This window comes from Ochotona curzoniae, unplaced genomic scaffold, assembly GCF_017591425.1.
Source record: "Ochotona curzoniae isolate NIBS_2020 unplaced genomic scaffold, NIBS_Ocur_1.0 contig_3622, whole genome shotgun sequence".
Lineage (NCBI taxonomy): Eukaryota > Metazoa > Chordata > Mammalia > Lagomorpha > Ochotonidae > Ochotona > Ochotona curzoniae.
The window spans coordinates 28,165,316-28,183,944 of record NW_024465926.1 but is presented as its reverse complement, the minus strand read 5'-3'; the positions used below and the strand labels follow the sequence as shown (position 1 = coordinate 28,183,944).

Sequence of the window (18,629 nt, the reverse complement as noted above, 5' to 3'; positions counted from 1 at the left end):
GTTGATTTTCCACACATTAACCAGCAAGTGTGAATCATCTGGAAGCCTGCATTCTCACAGATCAAGTATATTCCATGTTTATCAAACATTCCAACTCTGATATGATTTACCCATCTGGCTTACTCATGCACACCCACAGAGGGATGCAGTAACCATTTCATAGCGATGGCCCTTTCCTATTTAGGTTTGTCCAGGAAACCAAGCAGAGAAAACCAAGCCAAATGACCAAATGACAATTAAAAAAAAAAAAAGTGCAGGGTGACACTGCAGGGAGGCGGGTTGGGCTGCTACCTGCAACATCAACATCCCATACAAGCACAGATTCCAGTCTCAGCTGCTCTGTTTCTGGTCCAGCAACCCTTCCAGATCCCAGTAACGCAATTGGGAAAGCAGGGGAAGATGTCTGAGTACTTGGGCCCATAACACCCACCTTAATGATCCAAATGGATTCTAGCCCGCTGACTTCAATATGGCCAGCCCTAGTAGTTGTGGCCATTTAGCAAGCAAACCAGCAGATAGAAGGTCTCTCTCTAACTCTGCTTTTCTAATTCACAAATAAATTAATCTTAAAAGAAAAATGCAAACATACATAATGGATGTTCATCCCAAGACGATTGAGCACAGCCATGCATTAGCGACTTCCTCAGCTGGCCTGCAGACTAGAGCTTCCCTTGTTAGCATTCCTTACAAGCTTTCCCAGTCTCCCAGGAAGTGGTTGGAGCTGAAATTTATCCTATCAAATGGCAGAACCATCATAGAACAGGGCTGGGAATAAAACAGAGAGGAAGCAACTCCCACCCAGCTCCTCTGAGCAAGCGTCCCATATCTCCCTTCTCCGTAGGATCCCAGGTATATTTTCCAGCCATGTTCCCTTACTTACTGCTTTCTGAAATTGGCCTTTCTATCTTTTTTGGCTTATTTATGTTTTGCCCACCTCACTACAGCGCTAGCTGTTTGAAACCGTGCACTCTCTCTTGTTTATTGATGCATCCTGGAAACTAGAATAGCACTCAGCACACAGCTGGCGCTTAATAAATATTTGATGAATACATGATTAAAGTACACACAGATCCTGTGAAGGAACGGGTCAATCAAGAAGGCCTCCCAGCAGCTAAGGACTTGACAATCTGATTCTTGATATTCTCCCAAGTGGACAGGCATATGTCACCCCAGAGATTCTGATGGGACAGGAAAGAGTCAGGCAAGTAAATCATATTCTGGCCCATCCCCCACCACATCACACCATTGTTACAGAAGGCATGAATGTGTCTTTTTAATAATAAACCCAGTGATTATGATATCGAAAGAACACATCACTTACATGGTTTACTGTCATTATAGTACAGAGTTAAAAGCACTACATTTTTAAAAAGTATACTATAAGAAGATTTCAGAAGTTTGCTGTGAAAACATCAGGAGCCTCAAAGAATGCAGCCATCTTCCCTGTTGCCCACGGTAAGACCCTGGGTGGAAGGGAAGGCTATTGTGGGCTGGGCCAGGAATATTTTATGCACACATCAGCAAAGTCAGTCTATTGCAGGCAAGTGTGCGTAACACACATCCAGAGAAATGGAGCAGAACTTGTTGGTTAAACAAAGATCTTCATTTCTTTTGAAGATTTATTTATTTAAAAAGTAGAGTGACAGAGAGAGAAGGACAGAAAGAGAAGGAGGGAGGGAGGGAGAGGGATTTTCCATTTGCAGAGTCATTCCCTAAATGGCAAGAGCCAGGTCTGGGCCAGGGTGAAGTCAGAATTCTGGAATGCAACCCTATCTGCGTCTTTCACATGTGTGGCAGAGATCTGAGTACTTAGGCCATCCTCTACCGCCTTCCCAGGCACATTGGCAGGGGGCTGGTTTAAAAGTGGAGCAGCGGGCCCGGTGGTGTGGCCTAGCAGCTAAAGTCCTCACCTTGAATGCACCGGGATCCCATATGGGTGCCGGTTCTAATCCCAGCATCCCCACTTCCCATCCAGCTCCCTGCTTGTGGCTTGGGAATGCAGTCGAGAACGGCCCAAGGCTTTAGGACCCTGCACTCCTGCGTGGGAGACCCGGAGGCGCTCCTGGCTCCTGGCTTCGGATTGGCTCAGCTCCAGCCGTTGCAGCCACTTGGGGAGTGAATCATGGGACGGAAGATCTTCCTCTCTGTCTCTCCTCTTCTCTGTATATCTGACTTTGTAATAAAAATAAATAAATCTTAAAAAAAAAAAAAAAGTGGAGCAGCTAGGATTGAAACTGGTGCTCCAATACGGGATACCATGGTTCAGGTTGTGACACCACCAGCCACACCCAAACAGCCTTCAGAAAATATAAGCCTGTTACTACTACTCCTCAACTGGGACTCTCACGGCTATCAGAGGAAGTCCCAGCTCTTCAGCAGACCCTGTCCACTTCTTATCTCTGGGGTCCCACCATGCCCCAAGAGCAGTTCCTCCAGCAATAGTTCCTCTGCTACTCTAAACCCATCCTAGCACCTTATGCTTCTTATTGTCTGGAACAGGTGCCGGGATTCCACACCTAATCTTTGCACTGCGCCTTCCCCGCAGTGCAGGGTTCAGTTCAATGTCATCTCCGGCCGTCTCTCATCATTACTACCCTTTCTGGTTTCCTTGCTTCTTTTCCCCCCACTGGAATGAGGTCCATGAAAGCAGGAGCCCTATTTGTTTTGTTCCCTGAGGTAACCGCAACATCTGTCCCTACTGCCTGTGTGGGACATCCGGATGGAGTTCCCTCCGCAGCCTACAGCCAAACCCAGATCAAACCCGGCACGAACGTGCTCCCATAGCCAACCGGGAAACATCCAGGTAACAAAATGCACAGTAGTACCAGGTGATAGCCTATAGAAAACCCACCAGCACACACTAAGATAAAGAATAGGAGAAGTAAATGGGGTGGGTTGGACAGCTGCTCCTTACAGGAGAATCACGGTTAACCAACGCGTAATTAAACTCCTCATCAAATGCTTATTACTTACAAAGAGTGGCTTACAGAGAAGAAACGTGGCTGATACCACCTTCCCCACGAAATCGGGATTAAACTCATCACTCAGGAGGCACATCTCACCATCATATCGCAAGGTGGTCAAAAGTCGCGTGGATTTATTTATTAGATAAGCCAAAGTTGCCAGATCTGCTGCAAAATAACTGAGCGAGGCTTTAAAGGACAGAAATGACCAGCGGCATCCTGGATTGGGTCCCACTCAAGACATTCCTGAGAGAAGTGGCCAAGTTTGACTTTGGTCATTGAACTGACAGAGGAAGTGACAAGAGGAAGTGGAGTGAAAGGTACAGGGGAATTCCTCAGTCTTCCTGTCTTATTTTTGCCAATCTAAGAGCTTTTCCCGTGGAGAACTCGGCCGAGAATCCTTTGCCACAGGCTCAGGTGAGGCGGAGCGCGCCAGGGACGGTCGGCCCGCCCGCTGCGCGCGCCCCTCTCGGCGGCGCACGGACCCGGCGCAGCCTTCCCAGCGGGCTCCGGGCGCGCAGCGCGCAGCGGCGGCGATTGGACCCGGGGGCGGGCCGTAGCGCGGAGCGGAAGCGGCGGCGGGCCTCGGCCGAGAGGCTGCCAGGCCGCGACGCTGGCCGCTGGCCGCCGCCGTGCGCCCGGCTCCTTCGGCGGACCGTCCGCGCCGTCGCCATGTCGTCAGTGACCCCCATCCAGATCCCCCGCCGCCTCCCGCTGCTGCTCACCCACGAGGGCGTCCTGCTGCCCGGGTCCACCATCCGCACCAGCGTGGACACGGCCCGTAACCTGCATCTGGTGCGGAGCCGCCTGCTCAAGGGCACCTCGTTGCAGAGCACCATCCTAGGCGTCATCCCCAACACTCCCGATCCCGCTAGCGACACGCAGGACCTGCCGCCGCTGCACAGGTGGGCCGGGCAGCCCGGGGACCCCGTGGGGGTACCAGCACCGGGCTTCCGAGGCTGGGGTTCCGGCGGCCTTCGCCGGGCTTGGCTGTGCCTCTGCGGTCTCTGCCCTGGGAACTTGGGGATGACAAGGAACTGCCCAGGGACTTTTCAAGAGCTGAATGGCTCTGGTCTGCGGGGCACCTGCCCGAAAACCTTTACTGCTCATTATTGCCCCTGTGACTTGCCTGCCCCTCTGCTAGGTCTCCTGTCACCCTGACTTCCTCCGGGGTGGGGGGACGAGGGGGCGGTGGTCTGTGGGCGGGGGTGAGGTCTCCTCCTAGCTCCCCCTTCGGATTTCTTCCAGTCACTCCCCCTGTCCCCCGCTAGTCCTGAAACTTTGGCCTCCACACTCCCTGTCCCCCACCCATTCGCTACTCTTCCTGGAGGTTCTTTTCTCCTTTTTTTTTTTTTTTTTTTTTTTTAAAAAAAGGCCTTTCCTGCATGCAGGCGCCCCCGAGTCTGTTTCTAGAACATTCCTCCCTCCTCACCTTTGCTCCTTCTCTCATATCTTAACATTTCTCTTCCCGGGCCGCTGGCTTGCCACTGTGCCCTGTGTCAATGGCCCTTAGGTGTGTGACTTTGGACAAGACATGTATTGAATCTGTGTCTGTATTTGAGCTCTACCAGTATGCATCCCTTCAGTGTATTATGAAGTTGAAATAGTGTGTGGTCTGCTTTGCCCTGTGCTGGGAGGGGAGAACAGGGGACAGCTGCTCTGTCAGGTACATGTGACCAGAGAGCCCTGGAAACAGTGGGTCCAAAAGCGAGAAGCTGGAGTGGTGGGGTTGCCACACAGTCTGCCGGGTCTGTCTTAGCCCAGAAAGTCCTTTTGTCTCAGGAATTCTCTCGGTCCCAGGAGAGCTGGGACAGTCCCCAGCTGCCAGTCCCTCACTGTACGGCACACGCTAGTTTTATGGAGACGGTCTGTTAAGAAAATGCGCTGAGGGTAAGGATCTGCACTTGGGGTTATTTTGCAGATCTGGGGTTCACCTGCTTTGCCTTTGTGATGTGGCCACTGGAATTCCCGACGTGGCTCACTTGAGCTGTTACAGGGCAGGACCGTCTTCACACTCCATGGCTGGCGCCTGGCTCCACGCTGACCTGTCCTGGAGCTCTGTCGCCTCCTGCAGTTACCCTGCGTTTTCAAATTAGGCATTCCCAACTCTGTAAGGATTTCAGAAGGATTAAAAGGCCCTGCTTTAAGTGAAAAATGTAGGTGGCTGTACATTGCGGGAGGGGAGGGGCAAGAAGGAAGTCCTTAGCTTTCTAAAGATTTTAGCAGGATCCTGGCACCTCCTTAAAAAAAAAAAACAACCACCACCAGAACCCCCAGCCCAGCCCAGCCTAGCCCAGGATTCATATGGCAGAAGCCTTACTTTTCTCCAGCATGGCAAACATGCTGGGTCATGTCTGGTCTACTCTGGCTGTTGCCTGCGTGGAGCTGGTTGCTGTTTCAGGCTTCCTTATTCTCTGACCGTGTGGACTGAGGTGACCCTGTGTGTGATCATCCCGTCATTTATCATGTAGGGTTCTGCTCTCAGTGCCCAGTCATGCATGTGTCTGCTGAAAGCAGGTATGCTCATACTTAACATCCAAAAAAAAAATACATTACAGGCTCATGGATGGATTGTGGATTTTGAAAGATTTAGTCGTATTTTAGGTTTAGTTTTGTTGGTTGGCATTGTTCTGGCAAGGAAGGTTTAAAGTTTTCGTATTATTCATGATAATCCCTCCAACACAGTAACTGACTTCTGCCTGCAAGTCATCACTGACCCTCAGATAATGTCCACGCCGCGATCTTGATGTTCATTTTGTTGCCTTTACTTCAAACCACATGAACATTTAATTGTTTGAATTAGGAAACACATATTGAAGTCTTCAGAGAACTCTGGCCACCTAAGTATCCTAGAAAGTGTTTGCTGCGTGCAAAGTCTGTGCAAGGAGTGCACTATATTCCACAGCCCTCTTCCCCCGTTGTGACCCTTATAGCACTCTTTGCTTGAAGGAAAACTGGAATCCTAATAATACAGATACTGAGTTATCCATAGCATCATCTGTGGAAATTCACAAATCCGGCCTCCCCCCCAGTTACCTGCTTTTCCTGATGGTGGTTGTGGTCCAGGGTGACAGTGCTTGAGTCCTTTATTGCAGCCGGGTGACACTGGCCGTGGTCTTCAAGAAGTAACTGACTTGCCACACAGTTGTTGACTTACTGGGCCGCTTTCTGTGCCAGTGTCTTCCCACTGCTGGCATGTGGTGTCCTTAAAGGAAGACCTTTTAATTGACCCTGGGAACTTGCTGTTATACCATCCTGGGACACCCTGCACTTCTCTGCTCGAGTGTGTTTTCAGAGGCTATAGAGTGACCCCTTGTTTTCCTAGTGAAGATGAATAATCATGTAGTGGTGTGTGTACAGTAACAGTATCCTTTTATGCATTTCAGGATGGTCACCTGGTCCTTCCTGGGGTACGCGGCTTCATTTCCTCATAGGCGATTTGTCAATCTCTCTTTGTTTTCTGATTTTCCTCTTCCTCTGTGAGAGTTGCATCAGTCCCACCAGCAGTTTTTACATATATACTATACACACATGTGTAAGTGTACCCATAATACACACACACACACATATATATATATTGCAAGTACACAGCTTCATAATTTGGATCAGTTCTTTGTACATTATTCATGTTGTATCTGTTGGCATTTTTACACATTGAAGAACTATTACCCAATGGTAGTAATATTCTTAAATTTAATCTTCTGTATTATGAAGTATGTGATGATGGTTTCTCTTGGATTTTCCTAAATCTTTTTTTTTTTTCCCTTTGTGAAACAAAGTTTTAAGAAAGGGTGAGAAGCCAAATGACGGCCGCAGAAAGCTTTGCCCTTAAGGAATGTGGCGTACTCCGGGCGGATTCCTGCCTTATTTCTAAGGCATCGTTAATGACAGTGATCCGTTTTGCTCAGAGCTCCTCAGGGAGATAAGTGCTATGACACCAAGACAGAGGCTCCAGAGCTGTCCCAGGGTGCCTCTGCAGGAGGAGCCTTGATAGCCACACTTCTCTTCATTGCCGTTAAGATGGCAAACGCTGCCCATTAAGTAGAAACAGTGCTTCTCAGCGTTTATTTCTACACTTGCTGTGGGTACAAATTCCTACTGTCCATGGTGTTGGGAAAAGGGAAGGACAGGTCGTGACACTCTCAGGAACCCTATTGCTGTTAAAAACCCCGGCGACCGCAGGTGAATCACTCGGTTTTCCCTTACTCAATCTTGGTTCCAGACTTGGAACAAGGAGCTGTTGCTGCTGTTCTCGCAGGGATAGAAGGAAGTATATCATGAAACAGAAAGCCTTTTGTGATTGCAAAGTGTTTGAGACCTGGTTTACTACTCCCTAAAGTGGAGGTTCTAAATGTAGATTTCACAAATAGGAGTTGCAGGAAGTTGGGGGGGGGGGGCCTGCCTTTATTCGGTATGGATAGAACTAGCATTGTCATCAAAAGGACTTGGAAGCTTGAGGATTCCAAGAAAATGGAGAGCTTTAAAAGTTTCAGAACAGAAAGGTTTGGCAGGCAGACCCAGGTCACATAACCTCATTCCTTCTATCCTTGTTCCTCCTGTGCTGCTTCTGGTTTTTTCCACCACTGAAATTGATGTTTCTCAGATGCTTTTGAACTTTTACATTACCTAAGTCAGTTTCCAAATTATACAGATCATATTCACGGTAGACCTCATTTGAATTGAAGTTAGGCTTTACAGATTCCAGCTAGGAGTTTCAGAAATTCCTTGAACTGTAACAGCTGATGTCACAGTACTCTGGGCATAGGTTACAGGGCTACAGAAGGACTGTGTCCTTTTGGATGTGTAAGTTTGTAACTGTTGCAAATCAAAGTGTTGCTTATTGGTCATAGCTAATGATGCATAATAGTAATAGAAGAGCTGGGATATTTAGAAAGATAACTAGTAATGTAAAGCCTTTTAAGTGTCATAGAAGGAAAGTGATAGATTAATTGAATATTTTTTTTAAAGATTTTTTTTTTAATTACAAAGTCAGATATATAGAGAGGAGGAGAAACAGAGAGGAAGATCTTCCATCCCATGATTCACTCCCCAAGGAACCCAGGATCCAGGAACTTCTTCTAGGTCTCCCACACAGCTGCAGAGTCCCAAGGCTTTGGGCTGTCCTCGACTGCTTTCCCAGGCCACAAGCAGGGAGCTGGATGGGAAGTGGAGCTGCCGGGATTAGAACCAGCTCCCATGTGGGATCCCGGGGCGTTCAAGGCGAGGACTTTAGTCACTAGGCCGTGCCGCTGGGCCCTAGATTAATTGAATATTATGTTTATTTATTTTTATATGTAGAATCTAGAGCGCAGTGTACAGTACAACTTGTCCAAAGTAGCAGTCCACAGGTGCCTTTTGGATAATGCTTTTCACCCAGAATGTCTTTCACTAGGTGTACTCTGTTTCATAGGTTCTTTTCTTTAAGCAGGATGTTTTAGTCAATTGTAAGTGAATTCAGGTTTAACACACTTCAATTAATTTGATTAACATACTTAAAATTATTATACCCAGTCTCTTCAGAAGTTAATGGGAAATGTGTGTTATAAAAATATTGAGCATGGCAGTAGTGTCATTTTATCCAAGAGGCTTTTGTGTTTTCTTTTTGTCACCCATGTGTTGGTTATTCAGTGGCACATTTTTTCGACTCCATGGTGCTATATTTTGTTGTTGTTGTTGTTCTTATTTATACTGGTTGTTGACCTTATCTTGTGGCTTCTCACTAAAGGGAGTAATGAATGTATAGTGATGTATAGTGTATAGTGATGAATGTATAGTGATGAAGTAATAGAAACTACTATATCCAGATGTGGGGATACAATGCAATATGCATCCCTGCTTCCAAATCAAAGATGGACTCCCAGTGAAACTGTTGGATGTGAGTAGACAATGGGATGCTGGACTATCTGATATCGTCTGTACCAGCAATGTCAGGACACACTTAGATAACAGACTGATGGAATCATGACTCCTTATGAAGGACTATATTATTGTAGCAACATGGGGAAAATCAGTTAGGGGGTGGGAATTTGGCATTGGCCAGAATCCCAGATTCTATGAAGTTGTACCATAAAATTCAAAATTCAAAATAAAAATTAAAGTACTGTGCATGGATTTCAAAGTTACTTCTCCCCAAAGTAAACTTTTTTCTAGCAACTCTGAGTACACTCATGTGTTTTCTCAAAAGAGGCAGCATGTAAATCCAACTTTATCCATTTATTTTGGAACATCTCTCTTTCACTATAAACAATGTATTTTATTTGCTTTGTAAGAAGACTTATTTTCAGTATCAACTTTTATGAAGGATAAAGCCCAAATAATTTAGTTTATCTCCCAGTTGGATCTGTTTCCACTCTCTGGCTTCGCCATCATTTCTGCTTTGCAAACTCCTCAGGCCTGGGATCCGGTTTATTTTGTATGGATATTTCTGTGTACAAACTGAACTATGAACTCAGTTAGCATTGTGCAAACATGGTACTGTCATCTGCAGTGAATTATAAATTCAGCCGGTCTCTATTCAACTTTGATTTTGCTAACTCTATCAGGCAGTCTGAGTTGGTTTTCAGAGAGTGAAAACTGAGTGACTGAAGAAAAGCAGCCGTAATACATTACAGTCAGAGTAGTAGATAATTGCCAGTTTGTTTTGCATTTTTAGAGTATCTGATTTTTTTTTTTTTTACTCACCCAATTGTCCTCCAAATTATATGGCTTAAGTTATGGTTTAAAATCAGTTCTACATGAGAGACCACAAATAGCCAAAAGTATCCTGAAGAATAATAAGAAAGCTAGAAGAATCAGAATTCTGGACCTCAAGACATACTCCAGCGCAATGGTAACTGAAACAGTCTGGTACTGGCACAGAAACAGAGAAGATCAATGGAACAGAATAGAAACCCCAGAAATGAGCCCACACATGTACAGCCAACTAATCTTTGACAGAAGAACTGGAAATAACAGTGGGATAAGTTTGGTTTCTTCCAGAAAAGCTGTTGGATAACAGAAGTAAGAAGCAAGACCTCACCTCTTACCTCACTCAGAAGTCAGTTCTGAATGGATCAATGACGTAAACTAGCACCCAGGAACCATTAAACTGCTAAAAGAAAACATAGGAAGCCTTCTATAAAGTGTAGGCATTGGAAGAGACTTCTTAAAAAAGTCACCAAAGCACAAGTAGGCAAAGCCAACATAAGTAAAAAACAAAATAAACGTCAAACTAAGACGCTTCTGTACAGCAAAAGAAACTGAACAAAGAGGCAACCAACAGAATGGGAGAAAATCTTTGCACACTACACAATCGTTAGGAAAATAATATCCAGAACTTACAAATCATGTCATAAACCCAATGACAGAAAAACAAACAGCCCTGAGAAGAAATGAAAGCAATGAGCAGACATTTTTCTTTCTTTTTTTTTTTTAAAGATTTATTTATTTTTACTGCAAAATCAGATATACAGAGAGGAGAGACAGAGAGGAAGATCTTCCGTCTGATGGTTTACTGCCCAAGTGAGCCCAACAGCTAGAGCTGAGGCAATTCGAAGCCAGGAGCTCTTCCATGTCTCCCACGTGGATGCAGGGTCCCAAGGCTTTGGGCCATCTTCAACTGCTATCCCAGGCCACAGGCAGGGAGCTGGATAGGAAGCTGGGCCACATGGATTAGAACTGGCGCCCATATGGGATCCCGGCACATGCAAGGCGAGGACTTTAACCACTATGCTATCTCATGGGGCCCAGAGCAGACATTTTTCAAAAGAACAATTTCAAGTGGCTAATAGACATATGAAAAAATACTCAGGCTCCCTTGCTATTAGGGAAATACAAACAAAAACTGTGTTGAAGTTCCACTTAACTCTAACAAGACTGGCCCACATTTACAAATCTAACAACACCTGGCATGGATGTGGACAGAAAGACGCCCTACTTCATTGTTGTTGGGAATGTAAGCTAGGGCGTCCACTATGGAAGTCGGCGTAGAGATGCCAACACACTGAAAATTGATCTACCATGTTACCGAGCTATCCCATTCCTGGGATTCTATCCAAAGGAAATGAACTGTGCATATGAAAGAGTACTGTGCAACCCTCATTTATAGCAGCACAATCCTTAATAGTGAAGACATGGGACATCCCAGATGCCTGTCGAAAGAGGAATGGCTAAAGAAACTATGGTATATCTACTCCATGGAATAGTAGTCAGTCACAAAAGAATGAAATTTTCGTATTTGTAATAAGGTGGTCCCAACTAGAGACCATTATGCCCAGTGAAATAAGCCAATCCTGTGGGGACAGATATTTTATGTTCTCTCTGATACAAGGAAACCTTCAAGCAAAAGACAAAACAAATACATAATTTTGTAAACATACACATTTTTCTAGCAGATGAACTGTGTGGTGGAGACTGGCATGCCAGCAAGTGAATATATGTTGCAGTATGCATCTGTACTCCCGGAAGAGCTCCTGGCTTCAGATTGGCTCAGCTCCGGCCATTGCAGCCACTTGGGGATGGAATATCTTTGTCTTTCCTTCTCTCTGTAAATCTGACTTTCCAGTGGAAAAAAAAAAATCTTAAAAAAATTTATAATGAATTTAAGAATCCACTGAGGGGCCAACACAGTGGCGTAACAGGCTAATCCTCCCCCTGCTAGTGCCAGCATTGCATATGGGTGCTGATTTGCAGCCTGGCTAGTTCATGTCCCAGCTGCTCCACTTCCCAATCCACTTTCCTGCTTTTAAGGCGTAGGAAAGCAGTGGAGGATAACCTGAGTCCTTGGGCCCCTGCACACATGTGGGAGACCCAGAAGTTCCTGGCTCTTAACTTCAGCCTGGTCCAGACTTAGCTTTTGTGCCTTATTTGGGGAAGACCTGGTGGATTGAAAATCTCTTTCTGTATATATTTGTCTGCTGGAATACTATATATATAAATATTTGTATGTATTTCAGTATGATCTGAGGTAAGCAGCGGTGCAGTGCTCTAATATTACCATTTCCCTAAGGTGTTAAGAGCACTAGTCACCTTAATGTTTCTTTTCTGAAATTACTCCCTTTTTCATGTTGAGGCAAGAAAATGTTACTTTAATTTGGAATCTGGAGGCATCTCCTGCAGGTTTATCTCTGCCCTGAGACTTAAGTAAAACACGGTCAGCTATTACAAGGTGGGCAGTTACTGCTTGGCACTAGGCCTGCCCCTCCCCCGAGAGGCAGGTCTTAATCTAGCTCTCGTTGCGTGGCAGTGTATGACCTGTAATATTAACTCCCACATTCATAAGAGCAAAGCAATTCCTGGGTTGGGATTTCAGTTTGTGATAAGGTGGATAGGTAGATGTTTAGCTGACTATGTAACTGGCTTAATGTTAGGAGCAAAAACTGATACTGCAACAGGTTCATGGATTGATTTATTTATACTTAAATTTGGTTATAATGATAATATTTACTCTTGTGCCCAATTGTTTTGTTCCTGGTTGCCAAAATTTATTTAAAGATCCATTCATTTTTATTTGAAAGGCAGAGTTACAAAGAGGAGACAGAGATCTGCCATCTGCTAGTTTGCTCCCCATGTGGCCACATTAGCTGGAGTTGATTCGATGCCAGGAGCCAGGAGCCCCAAACCCCCATGTAGTCTTCCACATGGGTGGCTGGGGCCCAAGCACTTGGGCTATCCTCCACTGCTTTCCCAGGCCACAAGCAGGGAGCTGGGTAGGAAGTGGAGCAGCTGGGACATGAGTCGGCGCCCATAGGAGATGCTGATGCCACAGGTGGAAACAGCCCACTACACCATGGTGCCAGTCCTCCAAATTAATTTTTTTTAAAGATTTATTCATTTTTATTTGAAAGGCAGAATTACAGAAAGAGAGACAGAGATCTCCCTTCCATTACTAAATGGCCACAACAACCAGAGCTGGGCCGGTCTGACACTTGGAGCCAGGAGCTTCATCAGAGTCTCCTGAGTGGATAGGGGCCCATGCACTTGAGCTGTCTTCCTGTTGCTTTCCCAAGGGCATTAGCAGGGAGGTGAATCAGGCATGGAACATCCAGGATTGAAACCGGCACCCATAGGGGATGCCCCGGCCCTTGGCATCAAAATATATCTAAGTTATAATTCTTAGGTATTTTCCTACATGACATGCTTTAAATGATACAAATGATTGAGCGTTCTTACTTAGTTTTCCGAAGAGGAGCTAATTTCACTGAGGTTGTCTGCTTTGCCTGTTAGCTGCCAGTGGTGACTTAACAGTCTGTGTTTCCAGTGCTAAACTAAGCAAAGAAATAATTCAGTAATACTTCATGTGTTCTTTTTTTGTTTGTTTAATGACTTACTTCTGTAGTTTCTGTTTTCCCACGCTGAATGTGATGTCCATATTTTGTATGTTTTTCAGGATTGGGACAGCTGCACTGGCGATTCAAGTTGTGGGCAGCAACTGGCCCAAGCCACATTACACTTTGCTGATTACAGGGCTGTGCCGTTTCCAGATTCTCGAGGTCTTAAAGGAGAAGCCATACCCCATTGCTGAGGTGGAACAGTTGGACCGGCTTGAGGAGTTTCCCAACACTTCAAACAGTAGAGAGGAGCTGGGAGAGTTGTCAGAACAGTTTTATAAATATGCAGTGCAAGTGAGCTACTTTTCTCCTTAAAACTCTTTTCCTTTGGTGCCTTTTTCTGTCCTACACTACATCCTATCTGTTGAGTTGTGGAATTTTATAGCAGTGTACATTTAAATAATTTGAAAATATTTTATAGCATCAATTTTAATTTGCTTGCGTCTGTATACATTGGGCAGCCTTCCTAAAGTTTCTCCAGTGAATATTTCTAAAGCGTTTATGGTAACTTCCAATATCTCCAGATCAGAAAGTTAATGATTTAATGAATTTAATATTAAAATGTTAAATGCTTAATGTTAAAATACTGCTCAAAAACTATTTGTCACTAAAATATCAAAGCTATATTGGTTACATTGCTTTAAAAATAAAAGACATGTTATGCCTGGCAGTAACTGCAAGATTAAGCTTTGATGGATGGATTTAATGTATGGTTAGCAACATAACAGGTGTGACCTGTAATTCTGGGCTTCAAGTTTCTCCGTGAGATAGAACAGAAAACTGTTCTGTCCACATTGTTTCATTTTAGACATTTTAAAATTACATTATAAAGTGTAGCCACCTATTTTTCTATTAATATAATTCCATAACTGTAAGTGAATCTCTGTTTATCGTATAGCAGTGGGAGATCTGGATTATGAAAAGCTACTGATTGTTGAAAAGTGTATGGACTCGTGTTCCCTGGTATGGGGAATGTGTCATTTGAAGGGACACACTTCTGGTGTGGTGAACAGTAAGAGAAAACGTGGAGGTTTTGAGCAGTAACTTTGATAGGATCTGGAGCAGCTTCAGTTGGCGGGCCAGAGCTGGTGCGTGGCCCTCTGAGGCCAGGTGCAGATGGTTGGATGGCAGGACACATCTTTTCCTTTCCACCAGGCCGCTGTGCACCCCTTGAATGCAGCTCCTCAGCGCCCCCTGCCTTCCCCTCCTCTCCTGCCCTGTGAATCTACAGAAGCTTCTGAAATGTGTAGATTTTCAAAGGACATGAAAGGAATTTTAAAAAGAGAAATAAATCCCAATAATTTGTTTCCATCATGCATCCAATTTTTGCTTGTTTTCTTATCTTGGTCCATCTTCAGGCTTTTGTTTTGTTTTTGTCTGTGTCTGGTTTCCAAATAAGTGTCTTTAAGCACTTCTGCTGCATTAAGGGATAATAGTTTTGTCATTCCTCTCTTCAAGATTATTTATCATGGGCCCGGCGCAGTGGCGCAAGTGGTTAAGGTCCTCACCTTGCACGCCCGGTATCCCATATGGGCGCTGGTTCTAATCCCGGCAGCCCTGCTTCCCATCCAGCTCCCTGCCTGTGGCCCGGGAAAGCAGTCGAGGATGGCCCAAGGCTTTGGGACCCTGCACCCGTGTGGGAGACCTGGAAGAGGCTCCTGGCTATGGATCAGCTCAGCTCTAGCCATTGCAGCCACTTGGGGAGTGAATCATGGGAAGGAAGATCTTCCTCTCTGTCTCTCCTCTCTGTATATCCGCCTTTCCAATAAATAAATAACAATAATAAAAAAGATTATTTATCATTTATACTTTTGTCTCTGTTTAGATTTATTTCTGGAGCCTCATCACTGGTCACCTTCTGGTTTCCTCTGTCTTTAACTCACCCAGTTCACTGAGCCTTTCTTAACAACAGCCAGTTTGGGGCAGGCCTTTCCTTTGAGTGGCAGGCTGAAATCTCGAGTGTGACCCAGAGGCACTCTACAGCTTCTGCTGGCCGTGTCCATCCCCATCCAGTGCCACCCAGGTTCCCAGCCATGCTGTTAACTTCAGATACTGTTTTTTATACCCCTCTCGCCTTCTGTTCTCTGCTGGGACTGTTCTTTTTAAATTTTTCACATTGAGCAGTCAGTAAGCAGTCAGTAAGCAGTCACATGTAAGCAGTCAGTTCTGTTTTCTCAGTGTGTTCATGGCCCTTTAGATGTATATGATTTATTTTACATTTTCATTCTGACTGACAAGACATTTTCTTTTCCTTTAAGTTCTGTGAAATGCCTGGAATGTACTACTAGTGACCTTTCACAATGAGTGCTTGAGGCCCAAACATTCAAACCATTTGGAAATCTGATTGTTCAAATTCATAAATAATGTCAGATTTCATTTTTAAAAGTCTTTCCTTCCCCCCGCTTCTAGTTGGTGGAAATGTTGGATATGTCTGTTCCTGCTGTTGCAAAATTGAGACGCCTTTTAGACAATCTTCCAAGGGAAGCTTTGCCAGACATCCTGACATCGATTATCCGAACAAGCAACAAAGAGAAGCTCCAGGTATAATGTTCCTTTTTTTGTTTTTTTTTTTCTTTTGTATTTATTTTTGTTCATTTGAAAGGCAGAGTTAACAGGGAGAGGGAAGGACAGAGAGAGCAATCTTTCATCTGTTGACTTCCCAAACGGCCACAATGGCTAGACTGGGCCATTGCCAAAGCCAAGAATGCAGAATGTCTTCCTGGACTCACATGGAGATGCAGGGGCCCAAGTACTTGTGTCATCTTCTGCTGCTTTCCCAGGTACAATAGCGGGGAGTTGGATCAGAGCCTCTGGCCTTATGGGATGCCAACATTTTAGGCAGTGGTAACGCTGACCCTCAGTCAGTATGCTCTTCTTGACTGCCAAGTTGCTTTGTCCCTTTTTGTTTTTATAAGCCTATTTATTTAAAGATAGACACGTACACACACAGGGAGAGGAATACAAAGCTACTGGTTCACTCCTGAAATGCCTACAGTGCCCCGTGCTGGGCCAGGCTGAAGTTAGGAGTCTGGAACTTAACAAGCAGCCCCCCAGAGGGAGGCAGGGCCAAGCACCTGGGCCATCAGTTGCCTTCCAGGGTGCATACTAGCAGGAAGCTGGAATCAGGGACTCAAATCCTTGTGTTTATAATACAAGACAAGAACTTTAAACTGAAGCCAAGTGCTTGCCACTGTCTATTTAGGTCAGGATAGGGAATAGTTCAATTTTTTTGACCTTTAAGAAAAGTATATAGGCTCGGTCAAGCTGAGCTTTTGTTGCATGTATTTCTGCCAGTTCAAGTTCTGGCTGTTCCAGGCCTCTAATACATTTTCCTGCTAATGTGCCTGGGAGGCAACTGCAGACAGCCTGAGGACTTGGAATCCTTGGCCTGTGTCTGAGGCTTGGGTGGAGTTCCTGGCTCCAGGCATCTGCCTGGCCATGGTTATTGGAGGCATTCGGGGAGAGTGGACCAGCAGATGGATGATCTCTCTCTGTGTCATTCTGTTTTTCAAATGAATAAAGAGTTTTTTAAAGCAAATGGTTAAAAACTCAGATTTAAATTGAATTTCAAAGATTATTTTGAATACTTATACAGGCAGTATTTTATTGAGAAGTTAGTACTAGCAGTTGGTCAATTTTTGGGAGAAGTTGAATCAGAATTTTTACAAGGTATATATTTACTTTAAATATGTAAAGGTACTTTGTTGTACCATTTTCTGAGCAAGACCTGCTGTATCAGAGTTGCACATTCTTTCAAATATAAATAACACTTTGGGTGCATTTATAAATGAGACGATTTTAAAGAAAAATATTTCTCGGTATGAAATTCTAGATTTACAAGACGTAACCCCCAAACCATTAAGCTTTCTTGCAGAATTGTTTTTGTAGTACCTCTTAGTCCATTTTATGAATCGTCCTAGAATATTTGTTAGTCTTCATTGAAGCAACCCTGTCTTATTTTATTCATGTGTTTAATATTTAAAGCCAGTCGTTATAGTTATCAAGTACACCTGCCAGAATAGAGTTTGTGTAGACACAGGCGTGCTGCTGGAGGGGTTGGGACTGCTGGAGCAGTCCCTGTCACAGGTGTGGCCCTTAGTGTGCGTTGCACTAAGGAAATGGGGATCTGCTGTTCCTCCAGCATTGCTAGTTTAATCGAGGTTGCGCCTGTTCTCTTGCGTCTATAAAAACTTAGTGTTTGGAGCCTAGAATTTGTTTAGACCAATATTGCGGATGCATGTGGGCTTTAAGAGAATCACCCCCAGAAGGAGCTGAGATCAGCCGTGTGGCTTTGGATCTTGGAACATACAAAACTCGATTCGTGTGTCCCATCCGGTGTCAATAAGCTTGCTGGTGAGTGTAGTGAGTTTGCTGTGTTAGCCGTAGTAAAGACATAAACACTGATAGGAGAGCGTGTGTTTGTGTGTGTGTGTGTGTGTGTGTGTGTGTGTGTGTGTGTGTGTGTGTGTGTGTGTGTGTGTGTGTGTGTGTGTGTTGTTCCAGTGTAAGTAACAGTTTAAGTCGTGCTGGGCTGCTTGTCTGTGGAACACACGTTTCTGAGAGAATGGCATTAATCGCCTTTCGTGTCCTTAGATTCTGGATGCTGTAAGCCTGGAGGAGCGGTTCAAGATGACCATCCCGCTGCTTGTCAGACAGATTGAAGGCCTGAAATTGCTTCAGAAAACCAGAAAGCCCAAGCAAGATGATGACAAGCGGGTATGCAGTCCGTTCAATCCATTTATTGAGGTTTTATATGGAATGTGATTCAGGTTTTATTTTAAAAATTAATAAATATATGAGAATTGAAGAGAAGTTAGTCAACTGTTTGCCGCTCAAGGTCCCGATAAAATGTTGGTGTTTCCAGTCCTTCCCCATGCCCGGAGGATTTTTATCCTTCTTCGCCCTCCTTGCTTGACGCAGGAGAGCGCCTTCTCACTTGAAGATCCTTGCTTTCTTAGTCACCTAAGGGATGATTGATTGAATTTTTTCCCCAGAGGACTCCTCAGGTGGGACCCTGATTTGACCGACTGTATAAATGATTCAGTTTTCATTTCATCGCTGTTTTCCCTCTCTTCTAAACTTAGAGTTGTTTGTTCCCTACCAATTTTATAAAGACCCATTTTCCCTTTAATTTTCCTTAAATTAAGTCTTTTGAAGGCACTTAACTCTTTTTACAAATTTTTTATTAATATTGGGGCCATCACCATGGCATAGTGGCACCAGTGCCTGTGGCACTGGCATTCTGTGTGGGCACTAGTTCATTGTCCTGGCCACTCTGTTTCTAATCTAAGCTTGTGACTTGGGAAAGCAACAGAGGAAAGGCCAAGACCTTGAACCCCTGCTTCCATGTGGAAAGTGC

General features: G+C 44.7%; 1 protein-coding gene across 2 annotated transcripts in view; it reads left to right on the top strand.

Moving 5' to 3' along the window:
* The first annotated feature begins 3,574 nt into the window (after window positions 1-3,574).
* The window catches only part of LONP2 (lon peptidase 2, peroxisomal), a 114,708-nt gene continuing 99,653 nt past the window's right edge, over window positions 3,575-18,629 (top strand). Inside the window, exons 1-4 of one of the 2 annotated variants that reach the window (XM_040982746.1) lie at window positions 3,575-3,868; window positions 13,330-13,564; window positions 15,680-15,811; window positions 17,864-17,986. In XM_040982746.1, the coding sequence (XP_040838680.1) occupies window positions 3,636-3,868; window positions 13,330-13,564; window positions 15,680-15,811; window positions 17,864-17,986 (723 nt within the window). In that variant the 5' untranslated portion in view covers window positions 3,575-3,635. The remainder of the gene's footprint in view (window positions 3,869-13,329; window positions 13,565-15,679; window positions 15,812-17,863; window positions 17,987-18,629) is intronic. The other variant, XM_040982747.1, reaches the window with a different exon arrangement.